Raw genomic sequence first — 23,457 nt, forward strand, 5'->3', positions numbered from 1 at the left:
GGCTACGCAATATCTGAGCGCTTAACTATGTCTAAAATGATTGACGGACACACGCAGAATTTAGTTATTACATTATTGTAGCTATTTCCTTTAATGTGCTGCCTTAATTGCCCCTTTTCAAGCCCTTGGAGAGATGTCCGGCTCTTTTCCTTGCCTATACATTGTATCTTTCTTGCATTTGTCATATGTAAATGAAGAAACAGACAATCAAGCATAATATTGTGTTCAAAAAGAGTTATGATTTTGTATTACGTTCTGTAATCCTAGCTCGACGCCCCCTGCTAAATCAGAGCGCAACAATGAGCAACTCCCACATGCAGCAATCAAAAGCAAACTATACATTTTGGCTTCCGACCTCTCAGGGGAAGAACTGGGGGATTTGTTTTCTTCTGCAATAAAACCGGCGATTTAAATAGCTTTTTAGACATTATTCTGTCTCTAAAATCTACACAATAAACACTGAGGTTTCCAGATGCTAGAGGAAGTTAGATCGACAGAGTGAACTATTAAGGGAGCTTTATTGCACCTAATGTAAAGTCCTTCGGGGCAAGCCTGTAATAAAGAGTTATATAAGCAAATGACCCTTAATTTGACTGGCCTGCTTTTATATACATAGTCAAATACCATGCTTTGCTGCAGAGGTAGACTGTTCTAAGTGTGAAAACCATTGTGGGAAACTGAAATGGAAAGGTTCATTACCAATGTTGGATCATGTAGACATGAGAACACATGCACTCACAACAAACATCTGCTGGGAGCGATGAGGAAAGGAGAAGAAATAAGGAATACATGTTTTATTTCTCACTTGATTTCCTGCAGCAGATGTAGAGACATGCCATATGGAGCCATTCGGCAGACAAGATACATTTTGGCCGAGTTTGCTTTTCTGAGTTTAGAGCGTCTTCCATCTGTCCGACAACAGGGCGCAGATGTTAATTCGCTTCTTGGACAACATGAGCAGTTGTGGAAGAAGTCACTTAATCAAAGTAGCACTATTTGTGTTCCCTTAAAATGTAAGCTTTTAATTTTGGTTGAATATCGATAGCTTGCATAATGAAAAAAGATGCATGGGGAAATCACTTGAGGCTGATTCATGTGTGCTGCTCAGTGGAGGCTAAAATAAAAGCAACCACATTCGAAAACATGTGCAATTTCATGCCTGAGTTGCGTTTGTAAAAGAGTTACGAGCGTGCCTACGGTGCAGGGGGAAATGATTGGTTGCTGCAAGACAGAAGCAACAAAGAGGCTGATGCTTTTTGGGGAGGGGGGGTTTGAGGAATGGCTCTCTCTCAGTCTGGCTTAAACACGCTCGTAAATCCTGAATGCCAGTGTGATGCCAATTAGTGACCGTGCCCCGGGGCAGATGGAGTGAGGGACACTGATGAAAACAAGACTGCAGAGGAATTTGGAGCAAAAAATGTCAGAAGGCTGACCAGGAGGAAGGTAAAACACAAACAGACTAATCAGTCGTTTGAGGTAAAAAGGCCACATTGCATAACATTTCTCTTCGGGGAAAGTGATACAAAATAAAGCGCCTATTGTGGATCTGCAGTATGACGTCTCACCAAAACATCCACAGCAGAATTGGGAGCAGATTTCCTAAGTATGGACATTAGAATACTATTAAAGGTTATGAAACACCTGTTATTGAAAAGGATAATGCAGAGGAGCTTAAGGAAATGTTCCGAGTGCTCTGCCGGCCTGCTCGAGGTGAAGTGAGAACTGTTTCGGCCGTAATGAGCGGAGGGAGCGCCGAGCACATTGAGAGAGGACTGTGCCTCGTGGTAATGTGCCAGTTCATTACATTTTGTGACAGCGTGAGCAGCCTGCTCCCAGCATTCCCTCTGCTTGTTCAGTTACTCAGCTCAATTGAAGGTAATGTGGGTTACACAAACAGAAGAGTCAGTATGAGGAGGAGACTTCAGGACACTCTGTGTTCTAACATCTCACGGTTGAAGAATTGCAGGGGTAAGAAAAGAAAAGAGAAGCAAGATGGAAATTTGGCAGCAAGGCTTCTTGATTTATCAACTCTTTGACAAGACGATGGTTTTATTTTCTAGTCTGGTTTGCGATTACTAAAGTACTTTATCGCCTTACGCTCTTGTCTTCATGCTCACATTTTCAGTCTTTTAAATAATTAGCTGTATTGAAAATGTCTGCAGCAATGAGGTTTCCACAGATAGCCAAAGTAATGAGAAGAAGAGTTTAGGTACTCTTTCATGTACTAATATTATGTTTTGAATTGCAGTGTCCGATATAGAACGACATGTTGGAGTCATAAAGATAGAAGATTGCAGCTGTTTTTTGATACAATACAGCATAAATAAAATCTGTTGTCTATCCGGCTGTTGGCTGGAATCCTTTGTGCATTTTTCCGAAAGAAAATCAAGAACACAGAAATGTGATAAAAACGCTCTTTTATCACACAGACTACTCGCCTGTAGAAGTAGGAGCAGCCTCGCACTGTGTTGTGTGTGAAATGCTCTTGGCTCTTCTCGTTCCCAAAGTCCTCCAGGGGGTCGGACCACAGCAGATCGCACATCGGTCCGTATGCCGGGGGCTCTTTGAATCTGTCTAGCTGTGGAAGAAGAAGTCAGGACTCCTGTCAGCCTCTTTCACTGGAGAATTACACATGGAGTGTGCAAACTCAGTACCTAGAAGGCCTTTTTGGTAACACTTTATATTAAGGTACACAAATTAACCATCAACTAGTTGTTAATTAGCATGCATATTAGCAGTATAATGGCTCTTTATTAGTCATTATAAAACACTTATTAATGCCTTATTCTACATGACCATATTCTACAAGTAATAAGCCATTAGTTGAGAGTTTTTCCTCAATAACCCTCTAATTAGTGCTTATTTATTGCAAGTAAGGAAGTTGTTGTCCATGAGTTTTGGTCTTAATATGCGCTGCTTAATATGGGCCTAATAAGGCAGTAGTAGCACAAGAATAGTAATTCTCCCATAATAACACTTAACAAATGTGATCTATTCTTATGGAACAAGACATGAAACTACAAGTGTTAATTGTGTCTAAATAACTCAAAATTAGGTATTTATATTTTATAATATGTTTTGGGGTATTGACAGTTCAGCTACCAATAGCAAGGGGATATTGACCTGTATGTTTCATATTTGCCCATTTATATTTGTGTAAAATGTGTACTGAAGGTTAGACCCGGGTCCAGGAAGTAGGAGAACGTGAACGACACTGCTACTAATTTTCCCTTTGCAACCTGAAGAGTAAAAGGGTCAAGTCCGTCAGAAAGCAATGACTGTAAGTGTAAGTGTGAGCCTTACACTTACATTGTAAGGATTAGTAACATGTATTGTGTTTATGTGATGACATGTGGAGATGTTTAAACTCAATGAGAAAATGCGTTAGCATTCGCGCTAGTGTTAGCATACACGGTAGCGTTAGCATACATGCTAGCGTTAGCCATAGTAGCCTGTATACATGCTTATTGTACAGCTAGCATTAGCTATGTTTACCTTGTTTACACTAAGCGGTCCTAATGTGTTCATCTGTGTATGTTACACTTGCATGTATGAGATCATTAAGTGCCTTGTAACTTCTTTTTTTTATAGTTTCACTCCGTTTGAATGTCACTGGACTGCAAATAAGTCAATAAAGGAGCATGGCTGCTCATTCCCTGGCTCTCAAAAGAGTTTGGCTGGTTTTTTAATCTATGTTCACACTGAGACAACACAGAGAGAGAACAGTACACATATTGTGTAAGAACATACAAGCAGGTCACACAGTATGATCACAAATACATAAACTCTGTTAAAAATCAGTTTTTATTAAAAAATACAGGCTGCATATATGTTCTCAGCCTTGGAGAAACTTGACATGTTTTGGTACATGTATGTGTCTGAACCTCTCTTCAGTGGTTCAATAATATAACAGATATTTCAACGTGTGCCTACTTTGTTCATGTACTGTTGAGGTTAATTTCAGTAGTTGTGTGCTATAATGTATTTACAAAGTGTGAAGAGGAGGCAACTTTAGAATAGGGAACCTGTTCTGGTCAATTAGAGTCAAACTACTAGCTTATTGGTTATGAACAAGACTTCACTTTAGAATAGGGAACATATTTTTAGATAGAAATACCTAATTAGAGTCAAACTACTAGCTTATTGGTTATGAACAAGACTTCACTTTAGAATAGGGAACATATTTTTAGATAGAAATACCTAATTAGAGTCAAACTACTAGCTTATTGGTTATGAACAAGACTTCACTTTAGAATAGGGAACATGTTCTTAGATATAAATAGCTAATTTTGAGTTGTTTAGACTTAATTAACACTTATAGTTTCATGTCTTGTTCCATAAGTATAGATCATATTTGTTAAGTGTTATTATGGGAGAATTACTATTCTTGTGGTACTACTGCCTTATTAGGCCCATATTGGGCAGCGCATATTAAGACCAAAACTCATGTAAAATAAGTTCCTTACTTGCAACAAATAAGCACTAATTAGAGGGTTAATGCGGAAAAACTCTCAACTAATGGCTTATTACTTGTAGAATATGGTCATGTAGAATAAGGCATTAATAAGTGTTTTATAATGACTAATAAAGAGCCAATACTGCTAATATGCATGTTAATTAACAACTAGTTGATGGTTAATTTGTGTACCTTAATATAAAGTGTTACCGCCTTTTTTTGTTAACATAATGTAAATGACTTTGCTTTCAGATGAGGATAGCTCTTTCTTGAACAAAAGCTAGTGGATTACTGGACAGGTACCGTGATGGACACTTCAATAGAGCAAATTCTATTATGCATGCCCTCTGATTGCAGCCACAAAACCCATTTGGAATGATTGAATTAGATAGAGAGCAGGATCGGACTCTTGAACCCGTTTTAATCAGAGTGAGACACATCTGGGGGAATCACTTCGTACACTGCAACTAGGATTGTTATTTTCATGGCATATCATGCTAAATCTAACAGTTTTTTTCGTCATTAACTTTTAACGAATACAGAAAATATATGAGGCGGACAGGAAGTTTCAATAGTATTTAAAAAGCCATTAAGGGGGTGCTTCACCCACAAAGTATAACATATCAGTTAATCACCTCATGTTACCTAGAGTTGTTGAAGAAATTTTCTCACATGCCTCCATGGGGAATTAAAATGTATTAATCTACATTTAGTGGTTCTTTATCCATGGTGGAAGCAAACAAAGAAAAATTTGTTTTTTCTTAGTTTGCCCATGCATGTACTTTGTTTAAAATACAAACATGTTTTACCCAGAATATAAATCAAAATAAACAAAACAACATATTTTATTATTGTATGCCAAAAGCCCTCTAGTAAAAAAAAAGAAATACTAGAACTAAAAGGTAATTTTGGGTGAGAAATTAATAATGAAATTATCATTTTGTGGGCAAAGTATTCCTTTAACGGATACTTTCATTATAATAACACACAAAACCTGCAGTGTAATGAAATGAAAGATTAAATGGTCTCAAATCAGACACATACTTTCCTGATGTCGTCAAGATTTGTGATTTCTGGAGACAGCCCTCCGTGTACACACAGGAACTGCTGGTTCATAAGTGCAGCCAGGGGAAGGCAGTCGAAGGCGTCCATACATGCGTCATATATCCGCTCTGAATACTTAATTCTACCTGTCATGGGGGGAAACAGGGCAGGGAGAGGAGAGCATGCCAAGTTAAACAACGCCGTTCTCATACATCGGGGCAGTGTGCTAGACTGGGACGGAAAGGCTCCCCAAAGTGCCAGAAAACTTCCCGAACATTTACAAAAAAAAGGCACAATTTCACAGCTCTTTTGTGTTGTTTTTCCCCCTTCTCCATCTGCGTCCAACAGAAATACTTCTCTGACATGTGTAAATATCGAAAAGGGCAGGATTCTGAGTGAATCCCGCAGCAGGCCAGAGGGCGCTTTTATTAAGAGAGCGTCTGAGGTTGAAGGCCGAACTGGATGCATAATCACTTGCACTCAATTTAGATCAAAAGGGTAAGAAAGTGCCAAAGCATTACTTACATTCCTGCTTAAATGTGAAATACTCTGTTAAATGTCTACATTCATGATTCCCACGCAGCAAAAACAGTGTTTTGGGGTAAAGGATCTTTAAGGCCCACAAGTACAGCACACACTGAAACAGAGAAGCACAAAGAGGATCGGTTAGCTCGTCATCCTTGAATAACATCGGAAACATGAAGCATAAAGTCAAGTCAATTTCACAGAGTACAAGACATTCTGCTTATAATGAAACATTCATGCGGGACATTTTGTGGCTTTCTGCAAGAGATGACAATGCTTCAGAGGAATCATCAGAGGACAGGCACACCCCATTACAATATATTTTATTAATAAAAGTATAGTTTCAGGCGATGAGACGGCTGCAAATGCATATCTAAGTAAATTCCAACCTGCAGTCACAGATTAAATATACGTATTATTCTTTATATTAAAAATCCCTGTCTACAGTATACAACCCTCGGATACACCGTGACATTTGCTATCCATGCAGATCCATTTGAAGTTATTACAAAAGCCCCTTACCACTTGCAATATGTGCAGCCTGATTTGATCTCTGCTCAGAGTAAGCTATTAATAAACACAGTGTGTCACAGTTGATTAGGCCCCCGTGAGGACAGAAACAGATACTCACTTCAATACTGAAATACCCTCTGTCAACGTAGTCCCCCAGGAAAAGGTAGCGCGTGGATGCTGGTGATCCTCCCACTTCAAACAGCTTCATCAGGTCAAAGAACTGCCCATGGATGTCTCCGCACACTGGGATAGGAAACAGAAAGCACATCAGGATAATTATTTTTAAAACACATGAAAGCTGAGAGAGGCTATTTCCATATTTTCCTGTCAGATGTTAAAAGATAAAAATGCATGACATCCCAGTAAACCTGGAATTCTGCAACATAGAAACAATTGTTCATATGTGAAGTATGCTGAAAAGACTATTCACGATATCTGGTAGTTGATTTCATTGTAATCAGGTTATTTCTTTAAACAATGTGAATATTATTTATATAAACTGCTCATTTGAGACTGAAAAAGGCAGCGTTTTAGATGGATCACTGTTCCCTGACGGCTCCACAGCCCACGCTTACTGCAGGACATTATGCAAAGAACAGACCTGAATACAATACAACATGAAAAACAATACTGGTTTGGACAAGAAAGGCCAAAAAACAGAAGCATTTCTTTACTCAATGTTCACTGAAATGGGGCATTTAGTCTGAATCTATTCTACTCAAAGAAAGATGGGAACATTATTGCAAATAACAGTCCCAGGTAGTTATGCTTGTTAGGCTTTTAGTGTGGTGTGATGTTTGGTCAGTGAAAAACCACATGATATAATATGCAAGTATGAATCCAGATTTTGTTCCTGCATGGCCATTTCTTGCCTTAAATCTCTTCAGAAAGATATTTTAGTCCACCCTCTTTACTTCAAAATGAAAAGAACAAGAACTGGCTCAAGTGTGCATTTTCATACCTCGCTTTTCCACAACATCCTGGAAAGAAACTGGAAAGCTTTCCGTCTCTCACTGGTTAACCGTGATTACAAATCTGCTTGTCACAGCAATAAACAGATAATTGCTGAGAACACGTTTTGTCTAACAGCACTGACTGTCTGTTACTCCCCAGGAAGTTAAATCCACGATATTGCTGGTGTCATGTCCCTCCTGTGCAGATACTAACAGCGCTGCAGCAGCAGCTGTTAAAGAGCGCCGGGGGAGTGTTCGGGGATAAACCCGTCCACGTAAGAAATCGGGAAGCGCAAATCACTCTACCTGGACGATGTGACCCTGTGCTCCGGTGCTCTCTGGGGGGCACGAGGGGAGCAGAGATTTGCTGCTTAGCCTCCACAGACTGACAGGGTGCACGGAGGTCGCCTGATTTAAAGGCCTGGTTGGTTCAAGAGGTCGGATACACCTGAAGCTTTTATTTATGAGAGACAAATCTCCTCATTGTTGGATCCATTATGTAATAATTGAAATGGGATTATAAATGCAGAATTGTAAAGATATATAATTTCAAATTAGCATTACTGTATAATGAAATTTACTCATCCAGCTGGGAAGAGACCAAGGGGTAGACCTAGGACCAGGTGGAGGGATTATATCTCTTCGCTGGCCTGGGAGCGCCTTGGGATCCCCCAGTCAGAGCTGGTTGATGTGGCCAGGGAAAGGAAAGTTTGGGGCTCTCTGCTGGAACTGCTACCCCCGCGACCCGACCACGGATAAGCGAGAGAAGATGGATGGATGGATGGATGGATGGATGGATGAAATTTACTAATTCATGTGGTGACTGATTAGGGCTGTACAAATAATTGAAATGTTATTCAAAACGTAATATGGACAAGTGCAGAATTCAAATAGTAAGTGCAATATTGGTTAAAGGAGCTGCAGAGTATAGCATAAAAACAGTATTCTACATACTTAATAAAACATCATTGTTTGGTACAGATCCTTTTGAAATAATACCAAGATTTTTTTTTTTAATTAATTTGTAAATTAAGGTTAAAAAAAACGTTTATTTTGATATCTGTCAAAATCATCACAATTAGTATTTCCTTTCCAAAACGTGCAGCGCTTTAACGGAAAAAGGTAATCTTTATTTCACTGTTCAAATTGAAACAGGTACCAGTCATTTCTGAATTGGGAGATGCATGCACACCTTGCTGTGTGATGGCTGCACGTATTCAGGCTCATGTCCTCGCTGTATGTTTATTATGGACCTGTGACATATGGTGCGCCGTCATTCAGCATGAGCTTTTGTTTGGGAAATGCGAGGCAGTGCCTGAAAGCTCAACCCAAACAATATTTAACTAAAACAGCTGGTGTATAAGCTGCAAGCTGAAAAGAAGATCCAGTTCTATCACCATAAATATGTGGCAGCTGTAATGATCTTTGCAGAAGGTGTCTTTGTTTCAGTGTCAGTACACAGGCACACATTCAAAATCGCCGGTATTGCTTGCAACTAAAATCATAAATGCTGACCGAACTCACAGCAAATGTTTTTCTGTGATTGTTTGTTCTGCTGTATTTCTATGCTGCTTAAAATCAATAAACAAACAAACGGGTATTATATACACAGGTATTTCTTCCAGGAAAAGGGAGCAGAGGTTGGTTAATTCTTCAAGTTCAATCTTACAGAAACTTGACCCGATGTTATTTCACACATGAATACAAATGACATATTAAAATGAAAAGAAACATAATTATTACGCAGTGAAGAACTAGTGAGTTGAACCTTTTGGAAAAGTGTATTCTTGTGCTCTCCATGTTCTTTTCCCACCTAATATTGCCATGCTTTTAATGCTTTGTTAAAGGACGGTTTCAAGCCTCAATTGTTTTTCCGTGATGAAATGCTTATGTCGTCGATAATACAGTTCGCCATGTCCTATCTGTGGGACTTCTGAAGCAAGGGAGACAGGACTCAAAGAGACACGAGGAGAGCTGGAGCTTTGATGGCAAACACTGACGGTTTATTTGGAGCTTCAGCCGGAGAATTCACAAGACATGTCACGGGCCACGGTCTGACCACACGGTAGAGATGCCACAATCAATTCTGAAGACCCCTCCTGTAGCTCCAGGTTTTAACTAGTTCAGAGTGTAATAATCAACATTCTTCAATAGATAGACTAAACAGCCGAGGGACACTGAATCACAGTTGTTGTCGCTTATGGCTCGGGGTCATCTACACCCCGAGAAGGATGTGTTCCAGTTGTCCCACAACAATAACTATCTCTGACGGAGAGTTGCCCGGTCATAAACTGGCAACAACATCAACATGCTTGGGCAGCCCCTCCTTATGGGAGATAGCGGCTGCTCAAGGTTGGGCATCTGCGTCAGAGGGCAAAAGGTAAACATGTATACAGAATTATTCCCTGACACTATCCACTGGTATTGTAGCAACATCTGGCAAGACATTTGAAGAACTAAATCTATGCAGTCAGTGTGATCAAAACAGCAATTAAAACTAACTCAATAAGCGACTTCCAGCGGTTCCAGTTTGGTAAACAAGTTTAAAAAGTCACCTTCTTCGCCTGACAGCTGTAATAAACAACACCAATCAGCGACATCAAACCAACGTCACGACAGAGGCAGCGATGATAAGCATCCACGTTTGATGTGAACTCATCTATTCTTCAAGCAAACGGCTAATTACGTAATTAAAAACATGGCAAATAGATTGAAATCTAATTTAAAAAAGGACAGGGAGCTATTTTCCCGAAGCTTTGTGTTGCTTTGTGAACTGTATCTAGGAGGAATAACTACAATAGGAGCCTGTGAAAAAGTCTTTCAGAGAGATACCCAATTAGTGGGAGCTGGAGGACAACGTTGAGAGCAATTATCTCGAGTTACGAGCCTCGCGAGGCAGCGCTGAGAATCAGCTCTCCTTGATTGCATCGTAAACCTCCACTTTACCATTTGTCTTTTATTAAACCCACACTGTGTAACTTTTAAATCCACAGTCGGGACCAACTTCAAAAAGAGAGTTTTTTATGTCCAATTCGAAAAATGTCCTTTTGCAATCTGGCCAATACTACTGCAGTACAAACGGTTTATTTTAGATTGGTTGTAAGATTTCTTAAAAATTGGTTTATTGGAACAGATATGGCCATATCAAACAATGTTTAAATAAAGATAACTTAAATTGTAGCTGGTGTTTTGATAATGTAGCTCATTAACTGTGTGTACTATACACATACAAATAATTTGCTAGGGTTCATTTACTCTATGCTTCAAATACCTGGTTTATAAAGGTTGAAGTAAAAGCCAATGCAACTTTGAAATGAGGCTTTAATTGGGCTGAACCATGTCTTTGTCTGACACTCTGAAGGAAATTAAAACCCGCATCGACCTTTAAAGCTTATTAAAACTAAAAGGTATGAGTATAAAAACAAACTGCAATTAAAGCAAGAGAGCTTTTTGCTTTATAAATACAAATAAAATGGGGATATTTGTTGTAATATCCTGACTTTCCTAGCCACCATTAAGGCTTCATGTTTTGGGTTAATGTATAACTCAGTCAAGATTCTATTTTTATCACTTTATCACCTTTTATTGCAACATCAATTTATAATAAATACAAAAGTTGCCAAATTCTTATCTCCTCCATTCTTATTCTCCAACTAGCAGCCAGTGTTCGTTATGCTCTTCAACACAATTCAAAAATAAACTGACAATGTTTATTTCAAAGTACCAGTAACATTATTACACATTGCCTCCTAAATTCAGAGATATACTGTAGGGATATGTAATACCCTTGGTATTAAACAAAAAATGTGTAAAAAAACAACAACGCACATCTGGTGTGGGATGTGAAGACTGGTTATCGCTATGGAGACAATTCATCAAATCCCTTCAACAATGGCAGATGCTATGCAACAGAAAGAAAGCAAACTCCACCTGCTCCTGTCAAATACTGATGGATAGTAGTGTTGGTGGTTATTTAACAGTGTTGTTCTCGTTAGCCTTTAAGAAGTCGTATTTGTTTAACAGCACGATATGTACCACCTCTTGTCAACACTTCACCCTTTGATGCAACCTTGTGTGTTCCATTTGAAGTAATTGGTGTCAAAGCACTGAGGGAAAAAACACATCTAAGCTGCTGCTGACCTGATAAAAGACCTCTACGAGCATCACCTATGGCAACAATAAACACACAGATGGAAGCAACAGGCATCTTTCTCTGGGAGGTAATTGTCCTTAACACCCCTCACATTGTACTGTGCTCCGATACTCTCTGAAGGGATGACCACCAAGAGAGCAATACAGCGGTGCAGTGACGCATCCTAAAACCCGGAAGTGAGTTAGCATTTTACCACTACCGGTTCCCTCGTCTCAGAGTCAGCGGGATTTCTCCATAGGATTTTGGAAAATAGCTCGAAATAAGGTCTGTGGTTGACACACATTTAAGCGACGGTTCACGTTTTGTTCTACAACATTAAATACAAGAGCAGGGACCCCACTGGTGATTTTTGAAGAGTTTACGTGTCTGAAAAACGATGGTTGTTAACAAGTGGCTGAATAGGACTACAGAAGTTGTCGAGGCCGTTGCACGCCATTACACCGAACACGTAAACACTCCCGCTAAGTTTGTCTGCCCTGTTCTGCTTGAAAGCAAGTACCTGCGCTCTTGCCAACTGTTAAAACAAACACTTCAACTTGTACAATTTTGAATCTGTATTTTTGAATATCGATCTTAAGTTGGCGTGACGTTGAAGCAGCGACCCTGCTGTAGATTGTTTATAGCATAACGTTAGCATTTTGCGATTAGATTTATGATTATAAAATTATAAAAGTAGGGTAGACATGTGGATATTATCCGGCTGACCAAAACGTGCATTTAACAGATTTGTTTTCCACAGACCTTATCTCGAGCTATTTTCCAAAATCCTATGGAGAAGTCCCATTGCTTTTTTGTCGAGGGAACCCATGCGCAGCTTACTTCCGGGGTTTAGGACGCGTCACTGCACCACTCTATTACTGTGAGGGTTTAGTGCAGGAAAATGACCAATATTTGAATGTTTTGTCTGCAGGAGGGAGTACCTGAAGCACACGCTGGACGGAGGAGGAGTGCTCGCTCCTCCAGCTGACCTTTTGGAAAGCTGTCACTTGCTGGTGAATAAAACAGCGGGGTGACACCGAGGGGTTTAATCACGGACCGAGAACACCAGATGTAACAGTTACAGGGAATGTAGTCGCATTATCTGTGCGTGCACAATGCTGGTTGATGAAAAACTGAAATGCTACTACGCCACACTCCTTTCGCTCTGCTCTATCACAGTAAACACACAATCATCCATCGCTGTGCTCCAGTACTCCTACAGACACGCTTTTCCTCCCTCCCTCTTGTCACACAACATACAAAAACGAGAGCAGAGCCCACATAAGAAGAGCGGGTGGGAGTACATTATCTGGAGTGAGAAACAATTCGTTCTGGCCATCTCCTGCCTGTGCGCTAAAGTGATCGCCCTGAGTAGCAGCATATCAGCGGGCAGCAGCTAGTGAGTGGGCGGTGGGCATTACACAACCTGGCTTCAGAACCTACACAGGCCACTCCAAAGGCCGGCTCATTGAGCGAGAGAAATCCACGGCGATGCAGACGGTGCCAGATCATGTTTTGATTGAGACCGCGTGATAACAATACCCCGGGTTTTATTATGGCACTCTTTCGAGAGCATACATCCTGCAAAGGCAGAGGTGGGGCTTGCAATCTGTTATGAACATCAAAACTGGATTTGATGTTTAACAAGCTGCCATCGGCCCTACAGCAGCAACAATAAGTGACAATGACCGATTGAGAGTAAGAGCTCAACCAACTTTGACTGTGTTGGCGTAAACCACTGACTTCCTAAACCTTTACAGTGAAGCACCCCGTTGTAATAGCTTGTGTAGTGTATGTCTATGAGCTCTGGATTTCTTTGTTATTATTAGAGGCATGAGGAGGGGAAAAAAACAAAACATGGTTGAAATATATACATTAGCCCAACCGATATTGGATCTATGAAGTAGATATTGATCGTTGTTCAACAGTTGTGAAAATACTTTTACTATGGTACATTCTCCAAGAGACATTTTACTGACAACGCTATATCTGCAATAAGTTTTATCCACCTAGCAGTAAAATCCAACATATTTCTCATTGAAAGGCTGTTGCATAACGACCTATTTGAAAGGTCCAATGTAGTGATACAATTGCCATTGTTATCAAGGTCTTATCAACCTTTTTAAAGTGCACACAAGACTTTCCATATCAAGGTCTTAACATTTCCTAATATCTAATATGATGAAAGTAAACAGCTAAGGTTGAAAGCATTTCTGATTCTACAGGGCACCTCAATATCTCGTGAAAAAAAGCACTTTTTTCTGTTTGTTAGAGACAAACAGGGTCGAGCGGCCGCACTGCTAACAGGTGATGAACGGAGTAAAAGCTCGCTGTTGCCTGGCGATGTGGCTGTAGGAGCTTTATAGATGGGTGTGTGAAGGCCATGGTAGCAGCTTGTACTCAGTGGCCTAAGCCCAGCTTCGTCACACACACACACACACACCCCCTCCCTCCGCGAAAAAACCCCCACCTGCCATCTGGCCAAACCAGGAAGTGACTATGTGAATGTGAGAAGCGGAGAGAGGGAGAGAGACAGCCGACATGACATGGTGCTTTGCATCTATGATAAATATTGACTTACTAATTCGCTGAGCATGTGTCATGTCGGAATAGCAGGTGTGCTAACGTGGGGAGAGAAAGAAGCAGACCCCGAGCATGACGCAGAGGTAAAACATGGAGGGAAGAGAACGGAGAGAGACAAAGAAATGTTTATAGAGAGTGGTGTCCGCGTGCACGAGAGGGAAACACAGCAGGATCACGTGCACGCGCAGCAGAGAAATCCTCGCTGAAGAGGACACTGAGTGGGAGAGGGGTTGAGTCAGGGGTGTTGAGTGGGAGGGAAAGAAGCGCTTCAGTGCACACACACACAAACAAACACACAGCTCCACAGAACACTGTTTCTATGTAACACAACAAAGGATGGAGGTTTAATGCATGAAAGCATCGTTTGAGCTGTTCTGAAATATGAAATCAAGTAACGGAGCATCTCAGAATTTGAAAAAACGAAATCTTACCACAGCGGAAGGTCAGCGTTGGAGCATGTTTACACAAGAAACCATTCCGTTTAGGCTTAAGGCAGGAAAACGTGATATATTTACCCGTCCGATTAACTCCCTAGTTTAACAAAATACAAACTGATATATTAAAACTGTATGTGTATCTTATATAATAAACACAGGGTTTGCTCCAGCATAGGCAGGCTCTAAAACAGATCAGAGCTTATGTGTTTAATTTGTATAAATAGCCATGCAAATGAACTTATTAAGTGGTGTTTACTTTAAACTGAAAGATCAATACCATTCATTTTGAGTTAGTAATTAATTTCCTTGAATACACACTGACGTGCAGCTACGAGTGCCGAATTTCCTTTCAACCCACGGATTTGTGGTACTTTGTGATGCGCTTGAATCACTGAAAAATATTTGGAAATCTGGTTAAGCATAATAGCATTGTTCTTAGTTACTTGCATATGCACCTGCAAACGTGAAGTTGTCTTTTGATAGGCTTCACCCTCTTCAACAACCAGACAACATATTCTATTATCATAATGGCCTCAGTAAAAAGACCAAGACTTTTGTCTGAAAAGGGTCGTGCATTTATGAATTTAAGTATGCACGAGGTCTGCCAGATGTGAGCAGAGGCCTCTCCAGACTGGATTTGGAGAATGATCTCGTACTAGGAAACGATGGGTTGCCATAGATCCTTTGAGTAGGTCTGTGCTTCCGATTGTGACGACATCAAAGAAGCCTCATCAGAAAGTCTAATGAAGGAACCGGCCACTTGACCAGGAAGAAAGACAACAATAGATGCACTGGATCTGTGCATATGCATGAACGAGCCTGCTATTACTGACAGTATGCTCCTTCAGCGAGGACCACATGAAGAAGATGCTCAACTGTAAAAAATCCAAATGAAAAATAAATAAATATTGTGAGGAATAAAGTAGCCACAAACACACGACAGCAAAGGTTCATTTTGTAATAGTTAATAGGGAAAATAAAAAAATGAATGTAGTCATATTACCTTTTCCCAGGGTTAGCATCAAAGCTAAGTATTTAATAGCCTGTCAAACTGTTTTTTAATGCATGAAGCAGCCAACTGAGCGAGTCACTCAAGCTAGTTGGTTTTGGCTAATTGGATCAACTTAAGCTGTGTGTTTCCAAAAATAACAATTGTGTCTAGCCACAACATGCTCCACGTGTAACCTCCAGGCACAATGACTCACTTAAATAAGAAAAGGAAGTTTATATGATGTAACCGTGCAGTCCTCTGTAAAAGAAACCCAGAGGGTGTGTTTCAAATCAAACACATACACACGTCTCTGCAAGTTAGCATTAAAAGAGTTATTTTAGGATATTATATAATGCAATTTCATCATGATTCCTATTTGGGCTTTCTCATTTGCTTCTTCTACCATGTATGAATGCAAACACTAAAAGTAGATCATCATCGCTAATCAATTGTGTTCATTTAATCTTCAGATCTGTTAAACGGTCCCAAATGTTTTACTTTTTGAATAAAAAAAGACCTTGGAGCAAAAACAGTATATAGGTACAAAGTGTTGAGGTGGAAACAGAAATAAAATAATGATTGATAGCAATCTACCATACGAACCTGGATTATTATAGTGAACAATAATGACAACTAACTGTCTTTTACTAAAAAATACAGTCAAATATATTTAAAAAAAACAGTAGGCCCAATTGCCTGTAGAAAAACATAATTTTTAGAGAACAATTTTGAATATTTCTTTCATTGAAGAAAGCCAAGAAACCAATTCAGAACAAGGGAAAATAAAAATGTCAATGATGAATGATAAGAGATGAGGAAGGTTTAGATAGAAGGATGTATAACATTGCTGAATTGAATATACGGAGCATGTAAAAAGTCTCGTTGGTTTAATAAAGGGTAATTGTATATTATAATGTACTACACATTAAAGAAAATATTAAATTGAACCTGAAAAAGTGCTGTTCTCTGGTGATAAATTAAAATAACTTAATGTACTGACCTGTCACAGGGGCCTCGATGTCCAGCAGATTCTTCTCTGCGCGCAGGATGGTGGCCCCCTCCCCTATGAGCCTCAGGGCCACCGCCTCCTCCACGCGACCCTCCTTGGTTAGGTGCGCTTTCAGCACGTCCACTTTGGGCTTCCCATCGCTGTCAAACACCTCTTTAGCCGTCAGCCGGTGACTGGGGGGGAACGGGACAGCTGCAAGGGTTAAAAAAAATAAGGGTGATTAAGGCTGCTTTCAACACATATGTACTGGCTTATAAATACTTTCATTCACAACATGCTTAGGAGGATACACAGTTAACTCCACATCAATGAGCAAAAGGCATTTAAGCTGTCTGATTAGCAGGTAGGGGGGGAATAACTGTCCACTCCCCTGCTGCCAGCCCCCCCTCTGAGACAATTTACAGGATTGTTGCTATGATCTGTGAGACCATATTTAATATTGATAGACCGTTTCTAGCATGCTTGGCAGTATTCAAAAGCAAAAAAGATTTTTCTACAAAAGGCTTTTCATATGAGCCGAGTGTTTAATATGAAACCATTGCTATATTTAAACTAGTTTCATGTGTGTGAATATTAGAAGAGAGACGTCTTCCTCATGCATTTACACATTTGTCAGTCACAATTATTTAAAAGCGTGAAAACATGTTTACTTTGTAGAGTCTTGAAGGCACCGTGGAAATTAGACTAACCGAATCCCCAACAGATCAGTGTTACCGTCACTTTAATAAGAGGCTTTCAAAACCAAAAGCTTTTCACAGATATTCAATGTGCAACCGCAATTTTGGACAAAACAGATGAAGCCTGAATCCTGTTTGCATGCATTGTAATTTAAAGCAGTGAACTCTCCAATTCAATCACAAACAATGGACGGTGCACATTGGCTTTGCAAACAGCCCGATGAGCCTTTAGACGGACTTTAATGGAAGCTTGGTAACAAAAGAATAGAAACCCCACAATGTTATTCATTTAAGTGCACTTCATGTCACTGGCATTTCAGCAGCTGACATCGAGCAGGTAAAACATTTTTTAATTGAAACCATTATTTAATGTACTTTTTGCTTGAACAAAAGCCTTGTCTGTTAATATTTCCTTTTTTACAACCCCCCAATGAGCATATGACTTGCTGACAGCATAGGAAGAAAAAAATGAAATGCTCGAAGACCACATGGTGAGGCCTTTTCATTTGGCAGCTAACAAAATAAGACATACACTTCATTAACGTCCACTTGCAGACTTTGCACATACTATACGAGTGTGACTAATGCACTAAGCCGGTGCAAATGCTGCTGAGTCGGTAGCTGTGTGTGTGTGAGTGTTTGTGTTAACATCCATCCGTCCCAAAGGTGACATCAGAGGTAATCAGACCTGTGCTAAGTGACAGACGATATTTGGGACGATAAGTGCAGTATTTAAAGCTTTCTAACAGGTGTATGGTGAATTGCAGATTTACGGGATTTGCAGATGTGTACCCTGAATATGTCCAGCATTACTCAGCAGTCCTAATCACAAAGGAACGAGAGAAAGACAGATGATAACTCGCAACATATTACATTTTCTCAAATATAATGCTTAATCTACTTGATTAACATTTTAAAAAGCCAACCAATTAAATTGGATTCCAGTGTCTGATATCAGAAAATTCAACATTATGATGCTAGTAAAGTATTTTTCTTATATTCAAGACCAAAATGATCATAATAGGCTCCTAACACAAATGTTTTCAAACCAAATAAATATTTGATGTGCTTAAAACTAACTTTTAAAAACAATATGAGCCGAATGTCTCCGGTAGTTATCTGGGGCATTCAGAAATAGAGAGATAGAATTACCCACAGCCCCGGTTCGGCCTCCCATGAGCACCTGCTGTGCAACTCTAGGCCGGAGCATCAGAGCTCTGGCCCCTGAGACGCTGGACTCTTACAGTGTGAACATCCTGTGAGCTGTTCAGGGGCATTTTCCAGAAGAGAAAGACAAGCTAGGTCAAGAATATGCAACGTCATTCATATTCACTGGATGATTAAAGGCATTTTTATTAGCTCTGCCGAGGTGACTGGGTTTGTTTATCCGTCTGTCAAGAGTACAGATAAATTTAAAGCCAGATTTTAATGAAACTTAGTTGAAAAATGTAGCATGGGTCAAGGAAGTACCCGTTGAATTTAAAGGGTGTATGTTAAAAGTAATGTACTGTCGCATTTTCTCCTGTATTACGTGAATATGTAATATAGATTCTACTATATATATACGCAGACAAACACTGATATGAGTAGCATTCTTTAATCACATGATATAAAAGTCTGGGGTACACCATTCCCACCGCATTGTTGACTATAAAGCTTATACAGTACTTATCTGTGTTTATGTCTGACAGTGTAGCAAAAACAAAATGTTCCCGCCGGGAATCAATAAAGTTGAATCTTAATCTTTATCTTAAACGTCAGATAAGGGCAGAGGGTACGGTGCTTACAGAATTTCCTTTAGCCCCATATTGTTGACCAATTAAGCTTTAGTGCAATGACAGGTAATCTCCAAAGGCAGTGTACCACGGCCGGGCTCTTCCTGAATCTGAACTTCTTGAAACAAAAGCAAGTAATTTTTGATTGTGCAAAAAACATGTTGTGTCTGAGTGGAGAGCAAGCTGATAACAACATGGGGAAAGCCCATATCGAATGGCTGTAACTGTTATCTCCAACAGGCGTAAGCTTGTTGGGAGATAATGTGGTCTGTCTGTCTGTCTGTCTGTGTCTCCAGCTAATCTTGCCCACCATTTGAACCCATAAGCCAAACGTTTTCTGTGCCAATGTGTGGCTGTTTTGGTTCTCATAGTTGTGTAGATTCCCATTTTTTTGAATAAATCGATTAAATTGACCGTTTTATACCAACATTAACTGCTGACTCCTCGTCCTTTAGTAGCAAAACTCAAGCAATTAGGGAGGCTAAATTAAAACCTAAGGTCTCCTAAAATCTTTTGGCCTTTGTCGTGGCTCAAAAACATCCATAGAAAAGTTTGGTCTTATTATGAACCGCAGCTCAAATGGCATACCAGACATGTTATGATCCACTAGAGCTAGATGATACGAGATGAATACATCTTTGTTGTCGTTATCTTTGCTGGCCATTTTGACTTGAAGGGAGCCAACAGGGACAATTCAGCGATTCAACTCTTCTGAACCTGCAATATATGGAGTGACCTTTTCTGTTTAGATGTTATTTCAATAAAAAATTACAACTGTCACTAAAATGTTATCAGAATATCTCCACGGCTGTTCTCAATAAGAACCTCTACAGGTGCTGATGCTGCACAATGTCAGCCTTTAAAATGTGTTTATCCCAATTCTACAGATATGAACAGTGCAGCAATAGTGGCTGTACAGTAGATGTTGACCACATCTGCTCCCACTGAAGGGACAAAACACATCCTAACATTTCGAACACTAAAGAATAACATTATTCTTTAAAAGAAATAACCCATGTGAAAGCTGTGGTTGTTCAAGCACTGGCATCCTTTCAACACATCATCCCTCCATTTCCTTCGGTCATGACAATGGAAACACTGTGAACTTTCCCCTGTGGAATTTCTAACAGCCCTCTTATTAAAAGGAGCAACACCCACCTCTGCCAAAACATTACATGACACATTGTAATGGTAGGCTCCACGCTCTGAAGAAAAAGGCGTTACCTCATGACAAAAATTAAAATCCTGAGCTGAGAAAAGAGCTGTGTGGATAAAAGACTCAATTGGAGAAGAAAATCATCAAACTGTTGTTGTGTTCAGTTAATTAAACAAGAAAATGTATGGGGATGTCAAATATTGCGTTAAAAATGGGCCACATCTTTCGTTCGCATTGCATATTAACTGTTCAAATATGAGCTACTGCCAAAACATAAAACAAAATGGCAGAATTTCAACCCTCTTCCACACAGGAATTGTTGATTGTTGAGAATAATCCTTTCATGCAGAGCTTTATAGCTCTGGGAGCATTAACCGACCTCAGGCTACCCGAGTATGACTCAAAAATGGTCTCCATTAGTCGCTCGCTTTTGCCTTCATTAATTTTACCATTTCTCCATTCCCTTGTTATGTAACTGGGAAATTGCACTGCAGCTGACTGTTGAATGAGAGAGAAAATAACTGAGAGTGAGAGAGGGTCAGAGAGGAGGGAAAAAAACAAATCTGCAGTCTGATTTTACTTTCCCCGAGTAATTTGTCTCAGATTAGCATTCTAATGACCAAGATACAAATTAAAGCCATCCATCAGCCATTAGGTTTAGAGACTACTAGACCGCTAAACCTCTGAATGTCTGCAGGGCGTGTTAAATAAACTTGATCTAATAAACGGTACAATGTTATGTTGGTCAACAGGGTTTAAAGCAATCTTTAATGATTTCCTTCTTCAGTGGATTAGCACCGAGTCTTTAGAGCTGTAGATCATCAGCCCCAGCAGCCCCCTTTGTTCATGCAGCAACACTCATGAAATTTTTTTTATCTCAGAGTTTATCAGACTTTCAGGTGTGATTCCTGAGAAATCTGCAGCACGGGGCGCAGTGCGTCTGAAGCCGCTGAGAAGCAGTGGGGAAGAGGCCAGCTTGAAATGTTCAGGTTGGTGTAGTTCAGAGCTAATGCGTTCCCTCGGAGGAATGAGACAGCGGGAGGTGCGCAGTCATATGGTGCTGGACACATCAGCCTAATTGGAGAAAGTGAGATCGACTAATGCAGCAGCGCCTGGCTTCATTTAGTGAAGAACACAGAGTGCAACCGTGATTTTCAGCAGGCAGCCCAGATGTCTACAACTCCTATACATCGTCTTTTTTCTTGTCAGCTGTCTGAAAGATGTCTGTGCTAGACTTTGCATCATAAATACACGTACAAAACAGGCCTGTGTGCCCTTTATAGCATCGGAAATGGTTTATGATGTGAATTTATTGATATATTACAGCTTCACTCACACAATATGTTCAGTCAATCGATATATATATAATGAGAGCCACTACTGGCAACCATGGTGCTAGTTCATTTTCATCAACTGCACAGCTAAACCTTCAGCAAACACTGACTGAGGATCAAGACAGTCAGGAAGAGCTATTTGCTAATAACTGCCTCTGTATTATGCTGTCAAGAAAGACAGTTGAGTAAAAGTTTGATACCATGGTGTGAAAATATTCTACAAAAAGAAAGTCTTGCGTTGAAAATCTTACCCAAGGAAATGTACTGGATTCAAAATGTACTTAAAGGACTGATAATAAAAGTTCTCATTATGTGGAATTGCCCAGTTCAGAATAAGATATATTACAATACAAACTTATTATTATCAATGCATTTATGTGTCGATCACTTAATGTGCAGTTAAAGGTGAAATAAAATAAAATAAATAAAAAACGATTTACTGCGGGGTAGTTCAATCTATAAGAATACATCATAATTAATTTGTCAATTACATTTTGATTTAATAATCTAAATCTACATGTAACTAGTAAATATAGTAAGTGTAAGGCAGGAGGTAAAAAGACTAGAGTTAAGTAGTTACTTTCCACATGGTATTATAGTAAGTCAGCAATGTCCAAGCTGTGTTGGGATTGTGGCCAATGAGTGGGCATTCAAAAACAAATCTACTCCTTTCAAAGTGCACAGATACAGCAGAAACACAACAACTTGTGATGCATCCTAACAATTGCAGGGCCTCAATCCTGCCATGCACAGTATCTTTCCATCAGATGGCGAATTGACACCCAAGAAGTCGCTGACGGTGCATGATGCAGCGGGTTGTCATTGACAAAGTCAAACCCTCTGCCCCCTGCAACCAGACAAGCAGCTTCCCTCCCCAAATACTCAGCAGGACCAGTGGAGATCCCAGCTTCACCAACTAGAAGCTGAGGCAGAGCAAATAACTACATATCAGTTCATATAAAGCAGGGGTGGGGAACCTTATTCCTCTAAAAGGGTCATTTCAATTTTTTCAAGATCCTCCGAGGGCCGTACAAATTATTGACCTCTGCTTAAAAATACTAAAATCACAGCCCTTTCATTTGGCCTTTCTTTCATTCTGTACAAAGAAAAAGCAACCTCTCAATCCAGATATCTTACGATGACTCATGCATGCATGCATGCACGTGCACGGTGTGGCATGACCACCAAAACAGAAAGATATGGACACAAGATGTGTGCAAATGTATTTAGTTTCCTATCCATGGACATGATTTAAGTGGGGGGGACCTAACCTCCTCTGGGGGGTCTAGGGCCATGCTCCCCTGGGGAGATTTTTTTGTAAATGTTGAAGTTGAAAGCATCACTCTGGTGCACTTTGAGAGCAACATTAGAGATCTATGGATACATCTCTCAACACCCAGATGAAACAGAACTGTAAGCAGATTTATTTTTCTTTATGGATATTTTACAAATCACTCCCCTTTCAAACTGTATTCTTCTTTTTACTGTCATATAGTATTTTATACCCGTTTACTTTTTTCTCTTATTTTTTTTATAACTATAATGATCATTATATATATATATATCTCATTATAATGATGCCTTTACCTCACTGGTTGTAGAAAAAGCTTCTTATATTCGTTAGCATAGCTAGCTAACCAGATGCTAATAACAACAAAGTTATTGACTGTCTGATCAGTATGTCAGATGAACAGATCGCCACCGGGCTTTCAACTAAAGACACAGCCACGCAGAAACTGCGGCATGTGTACGGCTCCTTATGGGTACTGCAATTTGTGGAAGACCCGGAGCGACGATCTGGTGCTCTCCGTCAGAACTGCACCCCTGTCAGACGAGACATATACCACGTGATGACACGTTCGGCTCGTGTTG

The 23,457-nt window shown here is 39.9% G+C and overlaps 1 protein-coding gene across 3 annotated transcripts in view; it reads right to left on the reverse strand.

Moving 5' to 3' along the window:
- LOC117552299 (serine/threonine-protein phosphatase 2B catalytic subunit alpha isoform) overlaps window positions 1–23,457 on the reverse strand; it is a 77,338-nt gene that overhangs the window by 24,094 nt on the left and 29,787 nt on the right. For all 3 annotated transcript variants that reach the window (XM_034225750.1, XM_034225689.1, XM_034225806.1), the window contains exons 2-6: window positions 16,635–16,835; window positions 6,657–6,781; window positions 6,026–6,137; window positions 5,501–5,646; window positions 2,439–2,578 (exon numbers count right to left, since the gene is read on the reverse strand). In XM_034225750.1, the coding sequence (XP_034081641.1) occupies window positions 2,439–2,578; window positions 5,501–5,646; window positions 6,026–6,137; window positions 6,657–6,781; window positions 16,635–16,835 (724 nt within the window). The remainder of the gene's footprint in view (window positions 1–2,438; window positions 2,579–5,500; window positions 5,647–6,025; window positions 6,138–6,656; window positions 6,782–16,634; window positions 16,836–23,457) is intronic.

Source organism: Gymnodraco acuticeps, unplaced genomic scaffold (assembly GCF_902827175.1).
Source record: "Gymnodraco acuticeps unplaced genomic scaffold, fGymAcu1.1, whole genome shotgun sequence".
Classification (NCBI taxonomy): Eukaryota; Metazoa; Chordata; class Actinopteri; order Perciformes; family Bathydraconidae; genus Gymnodraco; species Gymnodraco acuticeps.